Here is a 19,921-nt window from a genome sequence, read left to right as displayed (position 1 = left end):
CCGGGTATGTAACAAGTAGTTTCGGATAAAGCTTAGTCGATGATGGAAGAAGACCTTGCTTGTACTTGGGGTGATTGAGCTCAATATATTTGCACACAAAATGGATTAACTAGCCTCGACGGTGGATCCGAGAAATACCCCTCTAATGCCTAAGTCAGTAGACGTTCGAGTATAAAAGAGCTCTTACTAGGTTAAATGTGTGTGGGAAAAGTAAATGAACATATCTTGAGAAATGTCATAAATCGATATATTTACAGTATCTATAATAAAAGATGTTGGGCTTTATTAATGGGCCTTGAGTGAAAAGAGGATTTAGAATACATGAGAGGAGTATCATGCATTTATAGTCATGGTGGGCTTTTGTACTGCACGCTCAATTTGTAAGCCAATTTAGGCACCCGAACAGTAGTAGTTACTATTTACAAGTTATGCGGTTCTGGATTTATCTAGGCTAAGGAGGCAAATTACTATTTATATTTTGATTAGAACTAGGATTCACTACTCCTGTCTCCTAAATATTCTTTCTGTTTTGAATTTTGCGACTATTTATAATTTGAGGAATTTACTAATTTATACTCATTATAAGAAAACGTAGTCATGTAGAGTCCCATTTGATCAATCTTACTATATTACAATTTTAACTAATACGAAAGTAAATATTTTAATGATCAAATATGTGGATTGGCAAATATGAATAATCAAAACAGTAAAAACAAAAATAACAGGAGTATTAGATATAGTGAAGGATAAGAGGTTTGATGATTTTACTTTTCTTGTTAATAATGCTTAGAGGCTCATGACCAGTGAGAGAACAAAATGACCACCTTCATAATTAGATAATTGCTAATGCAGGACACACTAGATTTCCTCTCCAAAAAGAAACCTCTTCCGTCGGCCCACTGCTCACTTTGCTAAAATACAAGGCTATGAAAACTTCCAGCATGTGTCTCTAAAAATTTTCATTTGACATCGTTTCATATTATCATATATGATATATCGGAAAGTTTAAGCTACTGTATACTCCAAAGCTAACAAGTCTAATAGGAGAAATCTTGTGCCATGTTACAAAAGGCACGCATGGTGTTACCAGCAACATCTAGCAACTGCAAATACTCGTCTGCTCCATCAACAAGACACTACAAAACATACCACAAATGAAAGGTTATCAAATGTCTCAGGTAAACGCTCAAGGGAGAGGTAAAAGTCTATTACAAATATATTATTAGTAAACGTTTCTAAACATGTTACCACAAAGAGGCTTAAGGTTTCAGAGATCCTCCGCTAAACATTGTTTATATATTGTTACTTATTTTGTCCAAAAAATATGTGGCATGAGATTAACAGACTTTATACAAATGCAGAAAGTAAACACCCTCCCCCCTCCTCATTTTCTGGTTACCTTTTTTTTTTCCTTTTTTTTTCTACTCTCTAGTTAGTTCACACAAGAATATAGCAAGCTAGCTTTAATCATATGAAATACTATTGTATGATTAGCTACCTAGTCACAGTGATTTTCCTACTAATATTACAGAATATTGATCAACTCAGTGAAAAAGGTCCCTTAACATACATGAAATGAAAGCCATTCCACAAACACAAAACTCATACGTAAATTTACCTTATCTGTTTCACCCAACTTTTTAAAAACCCTTGCCTTCTGCTCATCTGACAAATCATCAGCTTCCACGATAATATCAAATAACTGCATAATCACACAAATTGAAGCAGCGTCTCACAGAAAGCAACTAATCGAGAGAAACATGGTAAAACCTAAACAGTATAAGACCTGAGAAATCATCTGCGAAACTGGATAGCCTTCTGAAATGACATTATTCACTTCTTTGTCAGCCAAATCGAAGTTACCACTCTTGCAAGCAGCCAACAAATCCTGTACAACCTCCTCTGGTATGACCTTTCGAACATGAAAGAGAACTTTTAGCCATGAAAAACAATAGAGAACCAAAAGCCCTGTGGAGTGTTGAATAGAATATACTTCCAATTAAATATGTTCCAGTCATGACCCATACGGATGGAATGAGCAGATGAGAGAGAAGTCGATCTTTCTTACTAAAAGAAATGGCAATCTACTACTCCGTTAAAGATTTCATGCATAAATGTACAAAAGCATCCCTTACTTTATGCATATATATGTATTAGTCTTAGGCATCATGGAAAGTTAGAAAACAGTTCACTAATGAAGAGTTGCCATAATTTTACTTCAAGAAAGTTCACTTTTTGGGAAAACCATGATTGATATGCTGGCATTTGTTTCAAAATTGAGGGAACGTAATGTTGAATGAATTACTTAAACAGTCATCGTGACTACAGCTGGCTGTACAACAATAAGATTACTCATTTGATTAATAGCACAAGCAGGACATAGGCATAAATCATAATTAAGGTTAAATTAATCAAAGTGGAAATTTTTCAGATAACTCACCCCAGACACACTAATTAAGTCCTTGGAGGTAATGGATGAACCATACAAGCGAGCAGCTCCCTGTCACATTGAACTTCAGTCAGTCAAAAACTCAAAACAAAAACTAATGACTAGCCATCCCACAAAATAAAGATATAAAACCACCACTTTATGCAATATAAAGCTCTCATGAATCAAGATATTATTGCACTGATGCTTAATTCTTCCGACACACTTAAATGTTATAGTTACTTATCCTTTTAATGGTCCTTAGCAAACAAAACTTTATACATTATCGGCCCATTTTCTACATCAACTCTCTAAGCAAAATATATAACCACGAATTATTGATTTCCATATTCCCAAAGACGCAAACCAAACGCTACCAAAAAGTTTCAATTTAATGGTTGTTTGGGGATGGAGGGCCAAGGGCCACACCCTATAGCAACTGGAACTCTGGAAGTTATAAAATATAGTATCTTAGCAGTGCATGCTAGCTAGCGTACGAACAGAACAGAAATTGGGAAACAGGCATTTTCCAAACACCAAGAAAAAGAAACCCCTGGCCAAAAATGAGTTCCAGAAAATCCTTGCAAAACTACAAGCCATGATCAATACTCTGTATTTAAAGTTTTGAACTGTAGCCACTAGCTCATTATTGGAACTTCACTACCCAAATCAAGCCCAGTCATTAGGAAATAACATCAAATTGTCCATACTTTGCAGAGAACAGAGATAGAGTTCATCAAGTTGCAGATCACAATCCAAGAGAGAGAGACGCCGATAGAGGGATCTGGAGAGTAACAAATTTTTTAAAACAAGTGATAACGATTCAACCGTAACATACTCACAGAGGCCAAGAGAGAAATTAAGACCCATTGGTCAGTTTTGTCAGGACGGAGACAGAATACAAACATCAGAGAAGTCATAAAGAAAAAAGATTCATTTGTCCTGGCTCAGTGCAAATCAAGGGTTTAATTAAGTTTTTTTACCCATGAGGATCATGCATTTTTCAAAACATTGACTCATCAGCATTTTTGGGCATTTCAACTCCAGGGTGGTATTTCCGATACCTTTATGTTGCTTGTCAACTGTCAAGTTGGCAGGTATCAAAGGTAATGGATAAATAAAATAACACCTGCAGACCTTCAAATATAGTTTACCCATATCGATATCTCATCAATGGGCAATGACCAATGCTTCTCCCAGATTTTGATAGTACAGAAGGTAAGGAACTGAGGACTGAGCTTACCTATTCAGCATTCATTTCACAGGGGACAAATTACCTACAACCTAATTTTGGCTTACTCTAGAAGATGACCTGATTGATATCATGCTTACATCAATAAAAAGATTGCTAAAGCTTACAGGATAAAAAGGTTCTTGGAGCTTACAAGTTACAAGATAAAAAGGTTGCTAAAGCTTACAAGATAAAAAGGTGGCTAAAGGCGCCAACAGTTAAAAATAAAAATAAAAAAATAAAAAACATATTTTTTGAAACTTTAAAGAGATTATAGATTCAATATTATGCGAATTTAGACACTAGGCTGCAAGGTGATATGTGTTTAGACCAAATCCTAAGACTTTTAATTTTGTAAAGTATCTTTTCTCTTCTTATCTTTTATCCTATGAAGCACGAAAACGGGTACATGGACAAATACCGGGACGGGTACGGGAACTGGAAACGGAAAAATCAAATTTTCAAGAAACGGGTACGGCAAGGATATGGCAAAAAAATCCAAATAAATCAAATTCGATTCCGATTAGAAAACTCCGTGTCCGAATGGAGTCGGAGTCGTACTCAGATCCTGCTTTAGGTCTATCGGACTTGACCCGACTCCGAGTCCAACCCACTATATTAGGAATTCCGCTATTTTATTAGGGTTTATAATGCAAAACCTAACTAATTCATTCACGCCGCTATCCATCTCATGACGCACCTCGTCCTCTTCTCTCTCTTCTACTACATCTCTCTATCTCCGTGCTTTCTATCTCTATATCTCTCCGACTCTCCCCTTTCTATCTCTCCATCTCCTGATATCATCTTCGTATTTCATTGGACTTTTCTGATGTATCTTAGAAGGATGATGATGTGTGATGAAGAGTGGAAGAAAGTGTGATACGCGACAAATCCAGTGAAAAATACGAAACATTGTGGTTTTGTATAAGTTTGTAATATATAATTGATTCACAATTTTTTAAGTATTTTGTATTTGAATTCTATATAATTTGATAATGAATGAGAATGACAGGTTAATCTCAATCTATCTCTCTCGAAAATTAGGGTTTATACCAATTTGGGCCTTTTGATTTGAGGTAATTAATAGAGGTTTTTGGGCCGAATAATCATTTTAAAGCAAGGTAAAGTGTTAATTTAAAGAAATAATGGTTTGATTTATGTTTTTTTCTCAAATTTTGAACTTTGAATATTGGTTGTTGGCTTTATACTTTGAATTTTTTTGCTTTTTTTGTATGGGTACTTATATTTGAGACCCAAAAGTATCCGAAACGTACCCAGAAATGGTGTTGACCGTACCCAATTTTTGGATACGAATCCGGTACGTATCCATGAGGTACCCGTACCCGAGAGGTACCCGATACGGCCTCACTAAATTGCGGTACCCGTGCTTCACAACTTTTATCTATGGAGCACTTAATTAGGAAATACTCTGTATATACAAGCTAGTAAGACAGCAAAACCTCACCCGTTAATACAAATGGGACAAAGCAAGAATTGTAATGCCTTCAGAGTCTCAGACTATCATATTTCGCTTTGAATCAAGAAAAGCACACATGCTTTTACTTTTGCTAAAGCTTGCTTCAACCACACACCATTGACACCCCCTTCATAAAACAAAATTTTACAGTGAAAGTGACTTAACTTCACCCTCAAAATCAGTTGGCTTTTTCCTTCAACATACACCACCAAATGGCTTTCTGAACCAGCTTCTTCTAGTACTTCTACACATTAACAACAAGAATCCTTCATCTACTTTTCTGTACAGAAAGTGCATTTGTGGGCTTATAGGGCTGAACGTAACTTTACTCATATAATCTGTATAAGATTGGAAAAAGCAAGACAGAGTACAACTGAGAGAGAGAGAGAAACCAAGGACTAAATGCACGATCATCCATGTACAATTGCAGACTTACCAGTTACCATAGACACAGCTCACTGACCTGCTGATCTGAAAATCTTAAGTGCATCATATCTACAAACCTTGTTTTAACAGTTGAGCAAAGAAAAAAACATGCTTTTAGAGGGGCCATCGACCCCAATACATCTTTAGAAGAAAATTTGAGACAATACCATCAACCAAAGCCTTAATCCCAATATGGGGCCGGCTGCATGAACCAGGATTTTAATTCCGGTGGTCGTCGCATCGTCGGCAATAGTTCAAGAAAATTACGGAAGATCTAAATGGAAATAATATCCTTTTCTGTCATGGAATCAACACAGCGAATCATAAATTTCAGATCCAACCTCCAATGAACAAAGAAATTCCATTTGAAACTTTGAAAGTAATTGAATTTTTTCATACCTATAGGGAAATCTAGAAAGGTAATCCAGAAAAGATGTGGAAACTTTCAACAAATTATTCCCATACCACATCATTTCGAAACAACTTCCTAGATACAGAATTCATCAAAATACTCACCAAAGACTTGAAACATTGTAGGTCAACTACAATACACTTCAGTATCCCTACTTCATGAACCTTGTTACCTACCAACTCCTCTATTCTTCACCTCATTTCAACAATCTATTCTTATGTCCTTTCATAACGCCCCATCATCATTAACAAAACTTCAACACCACTTCACCTTATAAGCTTCATCTATAATACAACAAGAGTTCTAATGCCTATGCCACCATCCTACTGACAGAGACAAACTTGGTTCCACTTAACTGAATGATAGTCCTTGCAATTCTGCATTAGATCCTGTAAAAATATTCTCTCAACTCCCTTCAAATTGCAAACAATATCAACTGAGAGTGTAAAGATAGACATGTATAAAATGGTATGATAAAAAAGGTGGTCTTCAACAAGCTTACTCTCTCCTTGTCAAAACCAAAAAATAAAAACTTGAGACTTCCATTATTGGAGACTAACAAGATTTACCAAAAGGGGGACCAGGCAGGAATCATGTTAGATAGCCTTACAACCAAGGACTCAGCGAACACACATGTAGAACATCTGCCGAGATACGTACACCCTGGTTAAAACTTGTCCTTATGGTTTCTATCATCTCCAAAGATCAGAAAACCAAACCTCAATAACCCATGCATCTCTAATTGGGTTCGCACGGGAAATTTCAAAAGTACCATTACACTTTAAGCAAAGTTTAAAATACCTAGATTTGTTCACCGTATGCATCTTAACTATTAAATTACGACAAAGTCCATATTAATTAAATTTGCTGTTAGTTTTAGTAAACAATGCTAACGTGGCAGAAAAGTTTAACTGCCTTTCAGTTGCTAAGCATATTTATGGATTTACACCATATTTAAAAAAAGTTTCAGAGCGTCAATTCAAATATAAACAGTATTAGTACACTTTGCAAAAGTTCAACGGCATCCCATAAATTTCTCAAATATCAAGGAAGCGTGAGTAAAGAGTAAATAGAAGATATGGATAACTAAGAGCCTTTTGAACATGAATTATGGTGCAAGAATGCAACAACCTACTAAAGCCTGTGTTATGCAAACTCAGTTATTTACAAACAGACATGCTATAGATCCCATCACCAAGATGAAAACTAAGGAAGAAAGGGGATTAACTTGGCATCATCCTCCATCATTATCATTATCATTATCATTATCATTACCTCAAAGAGGCTCCCGCAAGAAGCGGGGTAAGGGGGGGTCGGACGTACGCAACCTTACCCCTGCAATTGCAGAGAGGTTGTTTCCAATTGACCCAAAAGCGATAACGGGACAACAACGGGACGACCATCTTCTACTTCATGGAAAGGAAGCGAAGAGGTATTAAGAGCCATTTTGATTTAGTCCATCACATCCCACAGCCAAAAGAACAAATGAATATTTGGCTCCATCGGAAATGGACAAGGCATCATCCTCCAAACCACCAAAAATTATACTCCCTCGATAAATTGCCTACATAAGGTACTTAAACTTTTTCTGGAATCTTAGATTTAAAGAATACTAAAAAAAATTAGTTGAAAGGACACATTTTCACAAGTGATAAGAGACATTCACAAATGAAACGCCAGACAAGTCCTACAGGCCACAACTGATGTTAAATAAAGCATAAGGCTCAACTGATGTTATTCAGACTCTTCAAAAAGTACTAATGCTAAAGAGAAAGGATCAAACAGAAAGACATTGTTCACCAGCCCAACATCCTACCGGTCCAAAGACTCCCAACACAGTATTTGACTATGGGGTAGAAAAAGAACATATCTCACCTTCCTCACTCCCCACCAAGAGTGTCCACCATAGCCATCACCACCACTTTCACTAAAATCACCACCATCACCGAAACCGCCATCCACCCACCCTCATCACTCTCACCAAAACCATGACCCACACCATCACCACTAATGACCACTCTCGCTGAAACCGCCATCCAATGAAATTACCAAAATCACGCCCATGTTGGTCAGATCTGCCTATGGTTCAGACTAAAACAATCATGGCAAAATTTGACCACCATTGTTGGTGGCTGGTTCATTCTCCTTCCTTCACCGTGCTTTTGTCCAGTAGTAACAAACCAGATGGACCTAGAACTTTATGACAATATCCCCCTCCCCTTCCTTGTATCCCCACTCTGATCTCAGTTTTTATTTTTTCATCTCAATATCTTAGGTTTGGTGTCATATTGATTTTCCCATCAATTTTAAGGTGGTTATGGCGGCGGAGGTAGAGGTTGCTATAGCTTCTGTAGCAACGGAGGAGGTGGCATTGTGGCAATAGATAGGATAGTCCGTCAATTGGTAGGAATGAAGTTTTTGAAGTGGGTGGGTAATTAGGTAGACTAATCAGCGGTTTAAGTTCCATGTGGCCATCCGGGGACCAGCCAATTGTCTTCTCTTCCATTTTCTTAATATGTGTGCAAAAAGGTGTTGCAAGTATTTAGAAATCTTCCTTTTGAGGGCTTTCTATACTTTCTCGGAATCTTCTGGTCTTCGGGCTAATATTAGCAAGTCTTCTCTCTAAGCTTCAAATGTAAGGCCTGATACCCTTAATAGTATGGTTCAGTTATCCAAGTTCAATCTTGGTAAACTCCCACTCAAGTACCTTGGCATTCCTATTTCTTCTAAGAAATTGAGTGTTAAAGATTGTGATATTCTAGCTGAGAAGATTGTGGTAAACTCCCACTCAAGTACCTTGGCTTTGTTCTTAGACTTGTTCAACGTTTTGCGCTTATTTGTTCTAATACTACTTACCTTTAGCAAAATAAAAATAAAAAAGTACTCAGTTGGAAGTACATGGAAAAGAATTGTACGATCCATTCTTACCCTTGAAACTCCGATAAAACCCACCCTTTTATCAAGAAAACAACTCAATGAATCCTCCTACCTTTATACTCCCTTTGTCCCACATTACTCGTTACACTTTCCTTTTTCGTCCATTTCAGTGTTACACTTCTAAATTAAGAATGATCCCACAATTATTATATTGTCTCTCTCTTCCCACTTAAAGAAGTTTTGTCCTCACACCCTCTCTCATTCAATTAAAAAATACCTCAATAACTCCTACCACATCTACTTTTTCAATAAAATAACAATTGATAACCAAACAACCACTTATCCCCTAAAATTTTGTGCAAAGTTAAGTGTAACGAGTAATGTGGGACGGGGAGAGAGTAATATAAAAGATCTCATAGGTCGGTGAATGGTTGTTTGGTTGAACAAGGGAAGTAGTATTTCCAAAGAAGTTGTTTTTTGCATGTTGTTTGGTTTACTAGAAAATACAAAAATGTTGTTTGGTAGAACATCGGATGTTTTATTTCCCATGTGAAGTTTCACTAACCTAGGGGACCTAGGCATGGGATAAGTAATTTCCTTCATTTTGTAGGTAGAAGAACTTCCAACTACAATGTCCTATATTTTTTGCAACCACAATTTCACATTCTTCACATCCGAAGAAAAACTCATTTCCCATGTTTTTTTTTATTATTTCTATAAGAACTTCACATATTTTTTGTTGTTAACCAAGCAGGCACTAAATCATAAAGATTCAAGCAACAAGGAACCATTTCCATGAAGTATAAATGAAACATGAAGTATAGATGAAATGTTTACACTCCGTCACCTTATGTAATAATTCTAACTTGCATCATCATAAGCTTTGTCATGGTCTAACTTATATATACACCCAAATAACCCCAATTAGTAGTTTAGTAGTGTCAATGTCAGTGTCATTGCTCAAACATATCATTGGTCACAAGAGCGATGTAACATCCAAACTATTATTCACTCCCGCTATAAAAGTACTCTATACCATTGTGATCATCAAAAAACAACACACTCACGCCTACTATTGAAGTCCTTTGCCAAAATCATAGACATGTTAGAGAGGACTAATAAGCTTATAACACTAACCCCATAGGACCGCTACCAAAGAAAAAAAAAAGACATAAAGTGTGAATAAGTCATATTCAAAGAGCTCCAACAAAGATCAAAGTAAATCATCATACACTAGTTTTGAACATTCTCCCATAAAATATTAAAGTGAACCATTGGGATAAATGTTAAGATACTATTGAGCTTTTTATCAACACTAAAGATGGAAGATGATAACTCTCCCATTACTATTTATGATATAATGAATAATTTGTGATTGCTAAGTTTTTACGTCACATCTAAAAAATACAAGGTGTAATGTAAGTTCTCCTATTTAGCATTAATAAAGCAATAGATTGTTGATGCAAATATATCACAAAGAGGGAATAGATAGGGGTAAATATGTCATAGTGGAATTTGGAGAAATTCAAACTTCGTGGTTGATCTTCAAAGAAGGAACAAATCTAAAACTGGCATAACGAGTCCGTTAGAGGCTTGGACGCCCACTTAATTTAATTAGTCATTTCTATAGCGACATCATATTGTCATAGGTTGTCAAGGATCTCTAATAAGTAGACTCTTTCCTGACGCATTAAAGCTAAAAGATGTCGTTATAATACATTAATGCCCTTCTCGCCACCTAGGTTATTGCAGATGTATGGTCCCTTTTCTGGTTAAGCCCCATGATCGAAGTGAATAAGATGCAGAGAAAAGGCATGCAGTAAATTGTATTACTTTGTTCTCTCATTGAAAAGCTCACAAGTAGTTGGTGTGTCATGGTCGATTCTATCTTTATAACACACTAGTTACTACCGATTTAAAGAGCTCTCGATAACTAAAGGCTCTTGCTAACTAGGCTATCCAGATATACCCATCATGACCTTGCTCTTGTACTATCCCCAAGAACCCAAGTGTTTACTTCAAGCAAGTGTTGGATGTATCTAATGGTTCTTTTCTGACCTAGAATAACTTACGTCGGAGAAGTACACGTGAGTTGTTTTGCGTCTCTTCTTAGAAGCACCAGCACAATATGATACCAACTGTTGTTTGAAGACATTGATTAACTTTCAAGAGGGGGCAAAAAGTAACTCCACCTTAACCATCTAAGACTCTAAGTCAGAACGTCAGAGACTAAAAGTAGGTTCTACATTGATTAACCAGACCCGCGATCGTTTTGAGTTCTTTCAGTAATACTTTGTCCATAGTCGTGAAAAGGAGACACAATTACAAACACAAGGGACAACATCTCCTGTTGTCCCCTTTTAAGTCTCAATATGTAGATTTGCTACTTGAAACCCTATGTATTCCACTAATAAATTTAACCTTTTCTGATACATTTAAATGTTATTTCCGCTTTCCATTCATGGGAAAGAATGATAAAGAAATAACAATTTCAAAGTATTCCCCACAATACATTAGAAATTTTTTATTTGTACTTCGTATTTAGTAGTCAAAGTTAACTAAATAAATAAAGTAAAAGAATCAAAATTGTCGTGGATGGGTTGGTGTATCATTCACACAGTTTAGGAAGTTCTTATTCTGCAAGTTAACGGTTCGGTCAAAAAGAGTAACGTGCAAACTGTTTTTCTGTTGGTTCTATTATCATTAACATGGATCAGTCGATTATGTTCGACGACAAGATACAGCTAGGTGACTATTGTTGTTATTTTTGCTTGGTCAAAATTCTGAGAAAGTTCAGTAACGCTATCAGACGGGGGAATCAGAAGCAGATGTCAAAGAACAATTCCACGTTATTGACATGCTAACACAGATAGAACAAATACCCGCCCACACATGCGTAGACACATGCTCACTTAAAAGGATGGAAATGGGACATCACAAGCAATCAGAATAGAATGATGCATCTATAGGCACGCATGGTTATGGGACTTATTCCGAATAGAAAATGTAATGAGCTCTTAATTTGTATGATTGTGGGAACAACGTAAGCAGTCAAATACCTGCAAGTATGTAATGGCCCGACGAAGATCACCTTGTGAAATGGAACTCAAGGTCGAAAGTGCCTGCATAAATCACAGGATCTTTTAATAAATGTAGAGCAACGGTGAGAGAAGTCAAACTACTAATGACGGACACTCAACTATAGATACCTGAGAATCCAGATTGAGGCCTTCTTCTCCACATATATGCAAAATACGAGTTATCATTACATCTTCCGGAAGTGGTTTAAATCTAAATTTGGCACACCTTGAAGCCAATGGCTCTATGATCCTGCAATCACCATAGCACGAACATTAATTTAGGTTCAAAAAATTCAGAATCATTAACATGTACTCCCTCTGTTCCTAAATGTTGTTCCCGTTTCTATTTTTGGCATTCCTAAATGTTGTTCCCCACTGAATCTTTACTATTTTTGGCAACGATTTTTTTACCAAACTACCCTAATATTCCACACTATTTACCAAAAAACCCCTAAAATTCTACCCTTTTTCAACCCTAAATTTCCCAACCACCCTTATTTTAATTAATTTATCATTCCCCATACACCCACCTCCCTCCCCTTTAAACACGTGGTTATCACCCCCTCTCTCCCTCATTTCTCACCCACTCCTCTCTAATTTCTCTTTCTCTCTCTCTCTCATTTTACTCTCTCTCTCTTCAAATAATCCCTCTGTTCTTCGGAAACCCTAGCTTTCTCCGCCTCTGTTTTCACTTTCTCTCTTCAAATCTCTTAGATCTGAAGTATTTTCGACTCCATTTCTTCATACACTCTCATCGGAATCACTTTACGAGCAGATCCCCTCTATTTGTGTCCCCTTTGTTGGTCCTAAATCGTCGGTGCGAGTTGATTTTTCTCGAAAAAACGAGGGGAAAAAGTCATAGATTTTTAGGGTTTTCTTGTTATTCATGGGTTCGTCTTCTTCTAGATCGCTTTCAGTCTTTTTTTGGGTACTCTGGCCAAAGAATTCCTAATCCCAACTGTGATTGGGGATTAAATTGTAACTGTCCCAACAACGAGCACTCTTATTCTAGCGAGTTTTTGTATAACCTGATGATGACCCAGAAAGAGAATACGAGTACTCGTAATTATCTGAAAGCGTGGTTCGAGAAGGAGGAAGTGGAGCCTGGTGAAGAGGTGGAGTCAAAAAAACGCAACCCTCAGATCTGTGTTTTTTTGGAGACGACGAACAAGATGAGGTATAAATCTTGATATTCTGGGATTTTTTGATGGGTAAAACTTTGAAATTAGGGTTCTTGTTCATTTGCATGTCTATATTTCGTTGATCTGAATTTATTTGATTTTTGTGGATTTTTTGGACTTATTCTGAATTTTTTGGTTATATTTGGGATTCTTTGGGATTTCTTCATGCATGATTTGATAAGATCTGAATGTTTTATGAATTATTCGAATTCATGTTCATGTGCATATCTTTATCTCGTCGATTTGGAATTTATGGATTTTTTGGGGACTTTTTTGGATTTATTCTGATTTATTTGGATATTTTTGGATTTATTCGTAAGTGAAATGATAAAATCTGAAATGGTTGTTCACGTGCATGTGATTGTTTCCTTGATCTGATTTATTTGAAATTTTTGGGGATTTTTTGGATTAATTCAGATTTATTCATGAGTGAAATGATAAAATCTAAAATGGTTGTTCATGTGCATGTCAATTTTTTGTGGCTTTTTTGGATTTAATCTGAATTATTTGGTTATATTTGGGATTTATTCGTGCATGACTTGATAAATTCTGAAATGGTTCTTCATTTGCATGTCTTTATTTCGTTGATGAGAATTATTTGGATAATTTTGGGGATTTTTGAATTATTCAGAATTATTTTGGAATTTTTTTTGAGGTCCTCTGTTTTATCCGATGATACTAATCACCTTTGATGTCCCCTCTTGCATGCAAGGAACCCAATGAATCAGATTCCTTTGAACTATTTAATGTTTGAACTATTTAATGGTGTTGCTGATGTGTCTAGTGGGAAATGTTCAACATCGTTTCCATAGGATGATGATCTGGAAAAAAAAAACGGCTTCAACATCTGATGCTTAGATAAGTCTGTCTCCTTTTAACTCTATTTAATTTATGATATGTTGTTATTTATGGAGTTATATGGTGGATGCCAACAATTGTGATCTATTGTGGGCCAATGGTGTTGTTGTTTTGATGTTGCTGTTGAAATATTGAAGTGTATGCATGTCCCTTGTTTTTTATGATGTTGTTGGTATCTTGGCATGCTGATCATGTATGTTGTACTTGTATGATGATGTTGCCTTGATGATTATGTTGTCTTGATGATTATGGTGTCATGATGATAATGCTACCTTTATTTTGATGATGTTGGTATATTAGCATGTTGATCATGTATGTATGATGATGTTGTCTTGATGATTATGTTGCTTTGATGATAATGTTGCCTTGATTATTTGGATAATTATGAGAAGGGTGGATGCATATAAGGAAGGGTTAATGAATTAAAGAATTAAAAATGACAGTAATGTCCGCTCTTAATGTGTGCTTATGTTGAATGGTTAATGTCCCTATATGTCCTATTAGGATAATTGCCTTAGGGTTTGTTTTGCTTTTTCGATCTTTTGCCAGTTTTAATGTGTTAGGAAACAAATTGATTCATTCACATAAAAACTGGCATTAGATCGGGGAGGCAATTCATATCTTGTTTAATAAGTTGTTAATTGTCCCCTTAAGTCCCTTTGTTGTGTGTATCAATGATGAGTCTTTCGTATGCTGAGAAACAAGTCCAAATAACTACAACCACTTAGAAAGATAAATGTATAATAAGATATAAACATACAGTAAGATCGACAACCAAATTATATCTAACTAAACAAATAGAAAAATGTGGAAGTTTATTATTGAAAATATGAATGAGCAACATGTTACATTATAACCATTTAGAGTACATTTACGTATTTAACCCTTATACATAAAGTCATTAAATGGTAAAATTAACTCTAAACTTAAAATGAAGATAGTCCACTATACTACCTCCATTCCTAAAAGCTTTTTACGCTTTGGAATAATGTGTTTAAAGTATGAAAACGTTGATCGTAAATTCTCACTTATTATATACATCAAACATTATAATTTGAGATCTTATTATATTCGTCTCAGTATGTGTTTTCAAAGTATCAACGTTTTATAATTTTTTCAAATACAGTCAGATATATTGGTAGCTAAATATTACATTGGAGTCCGTGTAAATAGTGAATGTAAAGAACTTTAAGGAACGAGATGGTACATTAAAACCTAGAATTCAGGATCATTAATATTTAGCTCACATTCTACAATAAAATAAAATAAAACATAACCTCTTCGGCTGCTTCCTAGGTCCTACAAATTTATTTGCTTGGGGAAAAGAGCCAAGAAGTAAAACACTAAATGTCAAACGAAGCCGAGAGAAGAGGGGACATAATGTGCCTCTTCCCCCCCCCCCCCCCCCCCCCCCCAAAAAAAAATAAAGATACTTTTTTAAAAAATAAACAGAAATGATCAGGAAAGAATTAATAGCAGGTGAAGGATGACATGCAACAGCCTCCAGTAGAGAAGCAATCAGAACCAAGTAAAGAATATAAACTGATTACACCCCTGAAGAAAAACCCTGATATTTTGCAGCTTACCATTTCCAGAGTGCCTATCTTAAAATCAATAAGCCAAGTCAAGGACAGAGAGCTACACCTGATTGTGGGGTACACTACTATGAGAGTTATGGATCAGTAATCATAGCAACTAGTATTGATCCCGTATCCCGTGCTATGCACGCCTTTGTTATGTTTAAAATTGAGTTTAATTTTTCAATTCATAAAAAAAGAGTAAGTGTGTTTCATTTCGTGTTTCACTAAGAAAACAGTGAAGAACTGAAGATAGAAATATAAATTGGTATAATACTTGAAATTAATAGAAAAAAATGAAAGATAAAGGGCATGGAAATTTTTTGGTGGTGAAGAGACATGAAATTTAAAATTAAAAAAAAAAATGGGAAGATGTTTTCAAGGAGGGACACGTAGTTCTCCAGATTTCTTGCAAATTATAAATATAGGATAGGTTTGAGACTGCACAACAGTGAACCACAATCCAGTAACGACATGCTGAATTTTAATACCTAGCCAGTTCTCATACAGGATACAAATTTAAAGAATTTCACTTATAAGTCAAGTATTCTTGACAATAAAAATTCACTTATGAATAAAGTTGATCAGTCTAGGTGAGCGGAGAAGAAAATGACCCAGAGTTCAATCCGAAAAAAAACTCAATTAACAGTAGATTTCAAGAGGAAAGAAAAAACATTTCATAAAGAAATTGTAGAGATTATTTTGCGTGTCTACTTAGGCTCATCTTTAACTACAGAGTACAGACTCGTGCATCTATAAGAACCTCAACAGTTTTGCTAACAACATTGCCATACTCATCACTCAAAACCCTACTTGTCAATTGTAACTTGTAAGTTTCAAGTTCCACTTACTTCTCACATGCTGCAGTTACTGCATCAAGGTCAATTGCATTTGTAAGTGACAAACGCACTGCTTATTAATAGAGCTAAATTCATTCCCAACATCCCAAGTGATCAATAAGTAAACAAAGGCCGCTAAGTCTTACTATCCTCATAGCTTATAGTACACGGTCCAATATATATTGCAACTAAACCTAATAATATTTTTCCATGCTGGAGATACCAAAACAGCCCAGTGACCAGTTGACAAGAAAGAAGCCAATTAAAAAAATGAAGCCACAAGAAAAGACAAAGGACTCCTCACAATCCTCAAGTTCCTCTGGAATCTTTCATAGATTGATAAGAAAATCACTTCCCAAAAAAGGTTAAAAAAAATTGATGAACCAAAATACTTTAGCGACCATGCCTCAGAAGCTAAGTCCTTCTATTTGATGGTCTGTCAAAGAAGTCAAACACGGGAATAGAAAACTAGAGAAGGCCCTAGAACTAGACAACTAGTGCTTGACTTAGATATGACTCATATAAGGAACACCAATAGTACCAGGCATCAGTTTTTCGACTTATTTCACCTATCATTGACTGATAAAAACCTTGTGAGAGAAAGAAAAAGAAAAAATAAATAAAAAGGTAGATAGGTTAACAGTTGCCCTAGATGATTAGTCATCCAAAACAATCAAGATGTTACAAGCAGTTCAGTTACATAAGTCATGCATCGGTTCATCTGTCAAAACTCGAAAGGTAAGTGTGTTCTATGATCCTAAGCCTTGGATACAAGTGTTCTTCACTAATGGTCTAACATAGTAAATTTTCAGACTTGATCTGGAACAAAATTAGCTCAAAAAGTCAGTGTATGGACATGGAGAGATGGAAACTTTGTCCTTATTTTTGGTGTAGGAGGGGGTGTTCGTGGAGACTGGAGAGGGGTAAACCAACCTATTTTTTGTCAGTTCATTATATTATTATTTTTTTGAGGGAGTCAGCTCATTATCTTTAGGTGAAAGTTGAAAAGATAAGTTGCTTATTTTTGTATTTCCCACCCAATAAAAAAGAAACAACTAGAGTAAGATATAAAAAGAAAGAAATACAACGCAAGGGAGAAAAAAAAAGGTAGTTTATGAACACCCCCCCCCCCCCCCCCCCCCCACACACCCACACCCACACCCACACCCACCCACAAACACAAGGAGCCACAATGCAGATAACATCTCCTTGATGGCCTTTACCCTTGACGTGTCACCATCATTCGTTTTAAAGCCTCAGTTTGCAGGTCTAGGAACTCCAGCTTTTCTGAATCATACTTTAAGTTTCTAGTCTTTCTACTCTCACTACAAAGTACAAACCAAAAATGTTATATCTTAACATCAGGTTTCCAAGAGATATATGGCTTAAGAAAATTGCAGAAAATTAAATTTGCATGAACTTTTATGCTCAATATGCATGCTGAGATCGCCTCTAACATTCAATTTGGATGTTATGTCTTTTAGTGGCACTGAGGTAAACTTTTATAACCATTTCACTATTTGCCTGATAACACGCCCTGGATTTGTCAAACTGAGCAGTTGAGCACATGTTATGCAAAGCACTTCAAGCTCTACAACAAATATAACTGATGCTAAAGAGAGTATAATACATGAAAAGTTAACGGAAGTACATGATGCAGCAAGTTTCTAAAGAAAGGTTACAGAACATATCATCATAATAACTAAGTCACACGTAAATTAGACCCACCTGCTAATATAATTACAGATGAAAAAGAACCTTGTAACTTTAGAGTAGGTCTCCATTGTTCGACGCAACGCATTCTGCAAAGACCAATGATAATAAGTTAGTAACATCATGCAATTACTTGGGTAAATACGATAGTAAATCAATAAATATCCTGCCTGAGCATCTTCAGTCATTGAATCTGCCTCGTCTAGAATTATGATTTTATAAGGTGGACAAGGATAGCCTCTGAAATGATCCAATTAGAAAATTTAGGCAAATCATAGAACATAAAACATATACGAAGTAACTTAGAGCGGGAGAGAGAGAAACTAATTCTAGAGAGAGAGAGAGAGAGAGAGAGAGAGAGAGAGAGAGAGAGAGAGAGAGAGAGAGAGTAAAGAAATCCAGTTGAGCTGATGGAACAATATTTACCCCTGTCGTTGTGCAGAACCTACAGCAACAGCAGCAAAATTTTTAATTTTTGTACGAACGACATTGATGCCACGATCATCACTAGCATTCAACTCTAGCACCCTGGACTTGTAAAGTTCAGGCCTGTAAAACACAATGCAATTAAATTCAAGCCAGAGACAATGTACTCTCCAGTAGGGTTATAAATCCAATTCACAAAGTTCCAGTGCTCGTTTCAAACTAACGAATTTATTGTCAATATTTCCAAACAACACACATTCATTTTTACACTTGTGATGATCAATAGAACCAGAACATTAAACGACTACTCCTGGTATTCTATTCAAGTATCATGGCCAAATTGTCCTATTGAATTGGAAGACATAAAGCCTGAATTTCAATACACCGTTGCAAAGTAATATCATTGCAGCAAGTCAATAAGCTCACCAACAGAGCGAGCACGAACTAAATCATGTTATTATTGAAAGATTGTACGCCTAAACAAAATTTTATTTCCAATAACCTTTTAGCACATACAGCTAATTCCAATGGGAAAATATCACTCATAAAGATTAAAAATTAAAAACATTTAAAATGAGAGAAAAAACAAATTTCATGTGCATAACCACAAATAAAAAATAAGCTCATATTCAATAATTGCATAATAACACAAAATCAATTTTCCAGCAACCTTTAATAAAATGAAGTTGAAATTTGATATACCCGAAAAGTTGATGAGCAATGGCGAGCGCGGTGGTGGTTTTTCCGGTTCCAGGTGGGCCATAGAATAGCATATGAGGACACTACCGTAGCCAAAAATTCAAAGAATAAGAAATGCAATAACAATTATAGGGTTTTTTTAGAAACTAAAAATAAAATTGAGCAACAAAATAGAAATTAAATACGGAAAAATAAAAAGGTTTAAAAATTGGATTACATTGGAGGTTTCGAGAGTGTTTGTGAGAACTTTAACGACTTCATCTTGATGAGCAACATCCTTCACTTTCTTTGGCCGACTGAATTAATTTGCAGAAATACGAATTCAAACTTTGGAAATTGATTAATTGAAAAAAAATCAAGTGAGAAGAAGTAAAGAGAATATGGAGGAAAAGCTTGGAAAAGATTACTATTTTTCCACCCATTGCTGAGAGCTCTGCAACAATGGCGCCATCTCGACAGCCTCTGTCAATAGCCACTACAGTACACAGTTTCTCTCTCCTTGGTGTAGCCTGCGCTCACTTTTCCCGCTTTTTCTCTGGTGTAAGCAAATGGAACCAGGGTTTTTAACTAGGGGCGGACCAGAAATTTATAAATGGGGATCCAAAAAAATTATGATTTGTTTCAAATTTCTCGTATTGCTCTTTATAGAGAGTTAAAGTTGAGAGATAAATACTCGAAATATTAAAAATGCATAATA

At 35.8% G+C, this 19,921-nt stretch overlaps 1 protein-coding gene across 1 annotated transcript; it reads right to left on the bottom strand.

Moving 5' to 3' along the window:
* Positions 1-737: 737 nt before the first annotated feature.
* LOC110794930 (replication factor C subunit 2) lies at positions 738-19,810 on the bottom strand. Its single transcript, XM_021999895.2, has 12 exons — positions 19,632-19,810; positions 19,442-19,520; positions 19,228-19,307; positions 18,526-18,648; positions 18,270-18,339; positions 18,115-18,188; positions 12,061-12,181; positions 11,911-11,973; positions 2,441-2,500; positions 1,787-1,912; positions 1,619-1,702; positions 738-1,136 (listed from the first exon to the last, which is right to left on the bottom strand). Exons 1-12 carry the CDS (start codon positions 19,673-19,675, stop codon positions 1,038-1,040), a joined length of 1,023 nt encoding a protein of 340 aa, XP_021855587.1. The 5' UTR covers positions 19,676-19,810; the 3' UTR covers positions 738-1,037.
* Between the last annotated feature and the right edge of the window lie 111 nt (positions 19,811-19,921).

Source organism: Spinacia oleracea, chromosome 4 (genome assembly GCF_020520425.1).
Source record: "Spinacia oleracea cultivar Varoflay chromosome 4, BTI_SOV_V1, whole genome shotgun sequence".
In the NCBI taxonomy this organism is placed as follows: Eukaryota; Viridiplantae; Streptophyta; class Magnoliopsida; order Caryophyllales; family Amaranthaceae; genus Spinacia; species Spinacia oleracea.
Note: the sequence above shows the minus strand (reverse complement) of the source record. Positions and strands in the feature narration are given on the sequence as shown.

Excerpts from the sequence above, each read along its gene's own strand:
- LOC110794930 (XM_021999895.2), bottom strand. The coding sequence starts at position 19,675 with ATGGCGCCATTGTTGCAGAGCTCTCAGCAATGGGTGGAAAAATA. Across the intron at positions 12,182-18,114 it reads ATCTGTAATTATATTAGCAG|GATCATAGAGCCATTGGCTT; the intron begins GTGGGTCTAATT and ends TGGTGATTGCAG. Across the intron at positions 1,913-2,440 it reads ACTTAATTAGTGTGTCTGGG|GTCATACCAGAGGAGGTTGT; the intron begins GTGAGTTATCTG and ends CATGTTCGAAAG.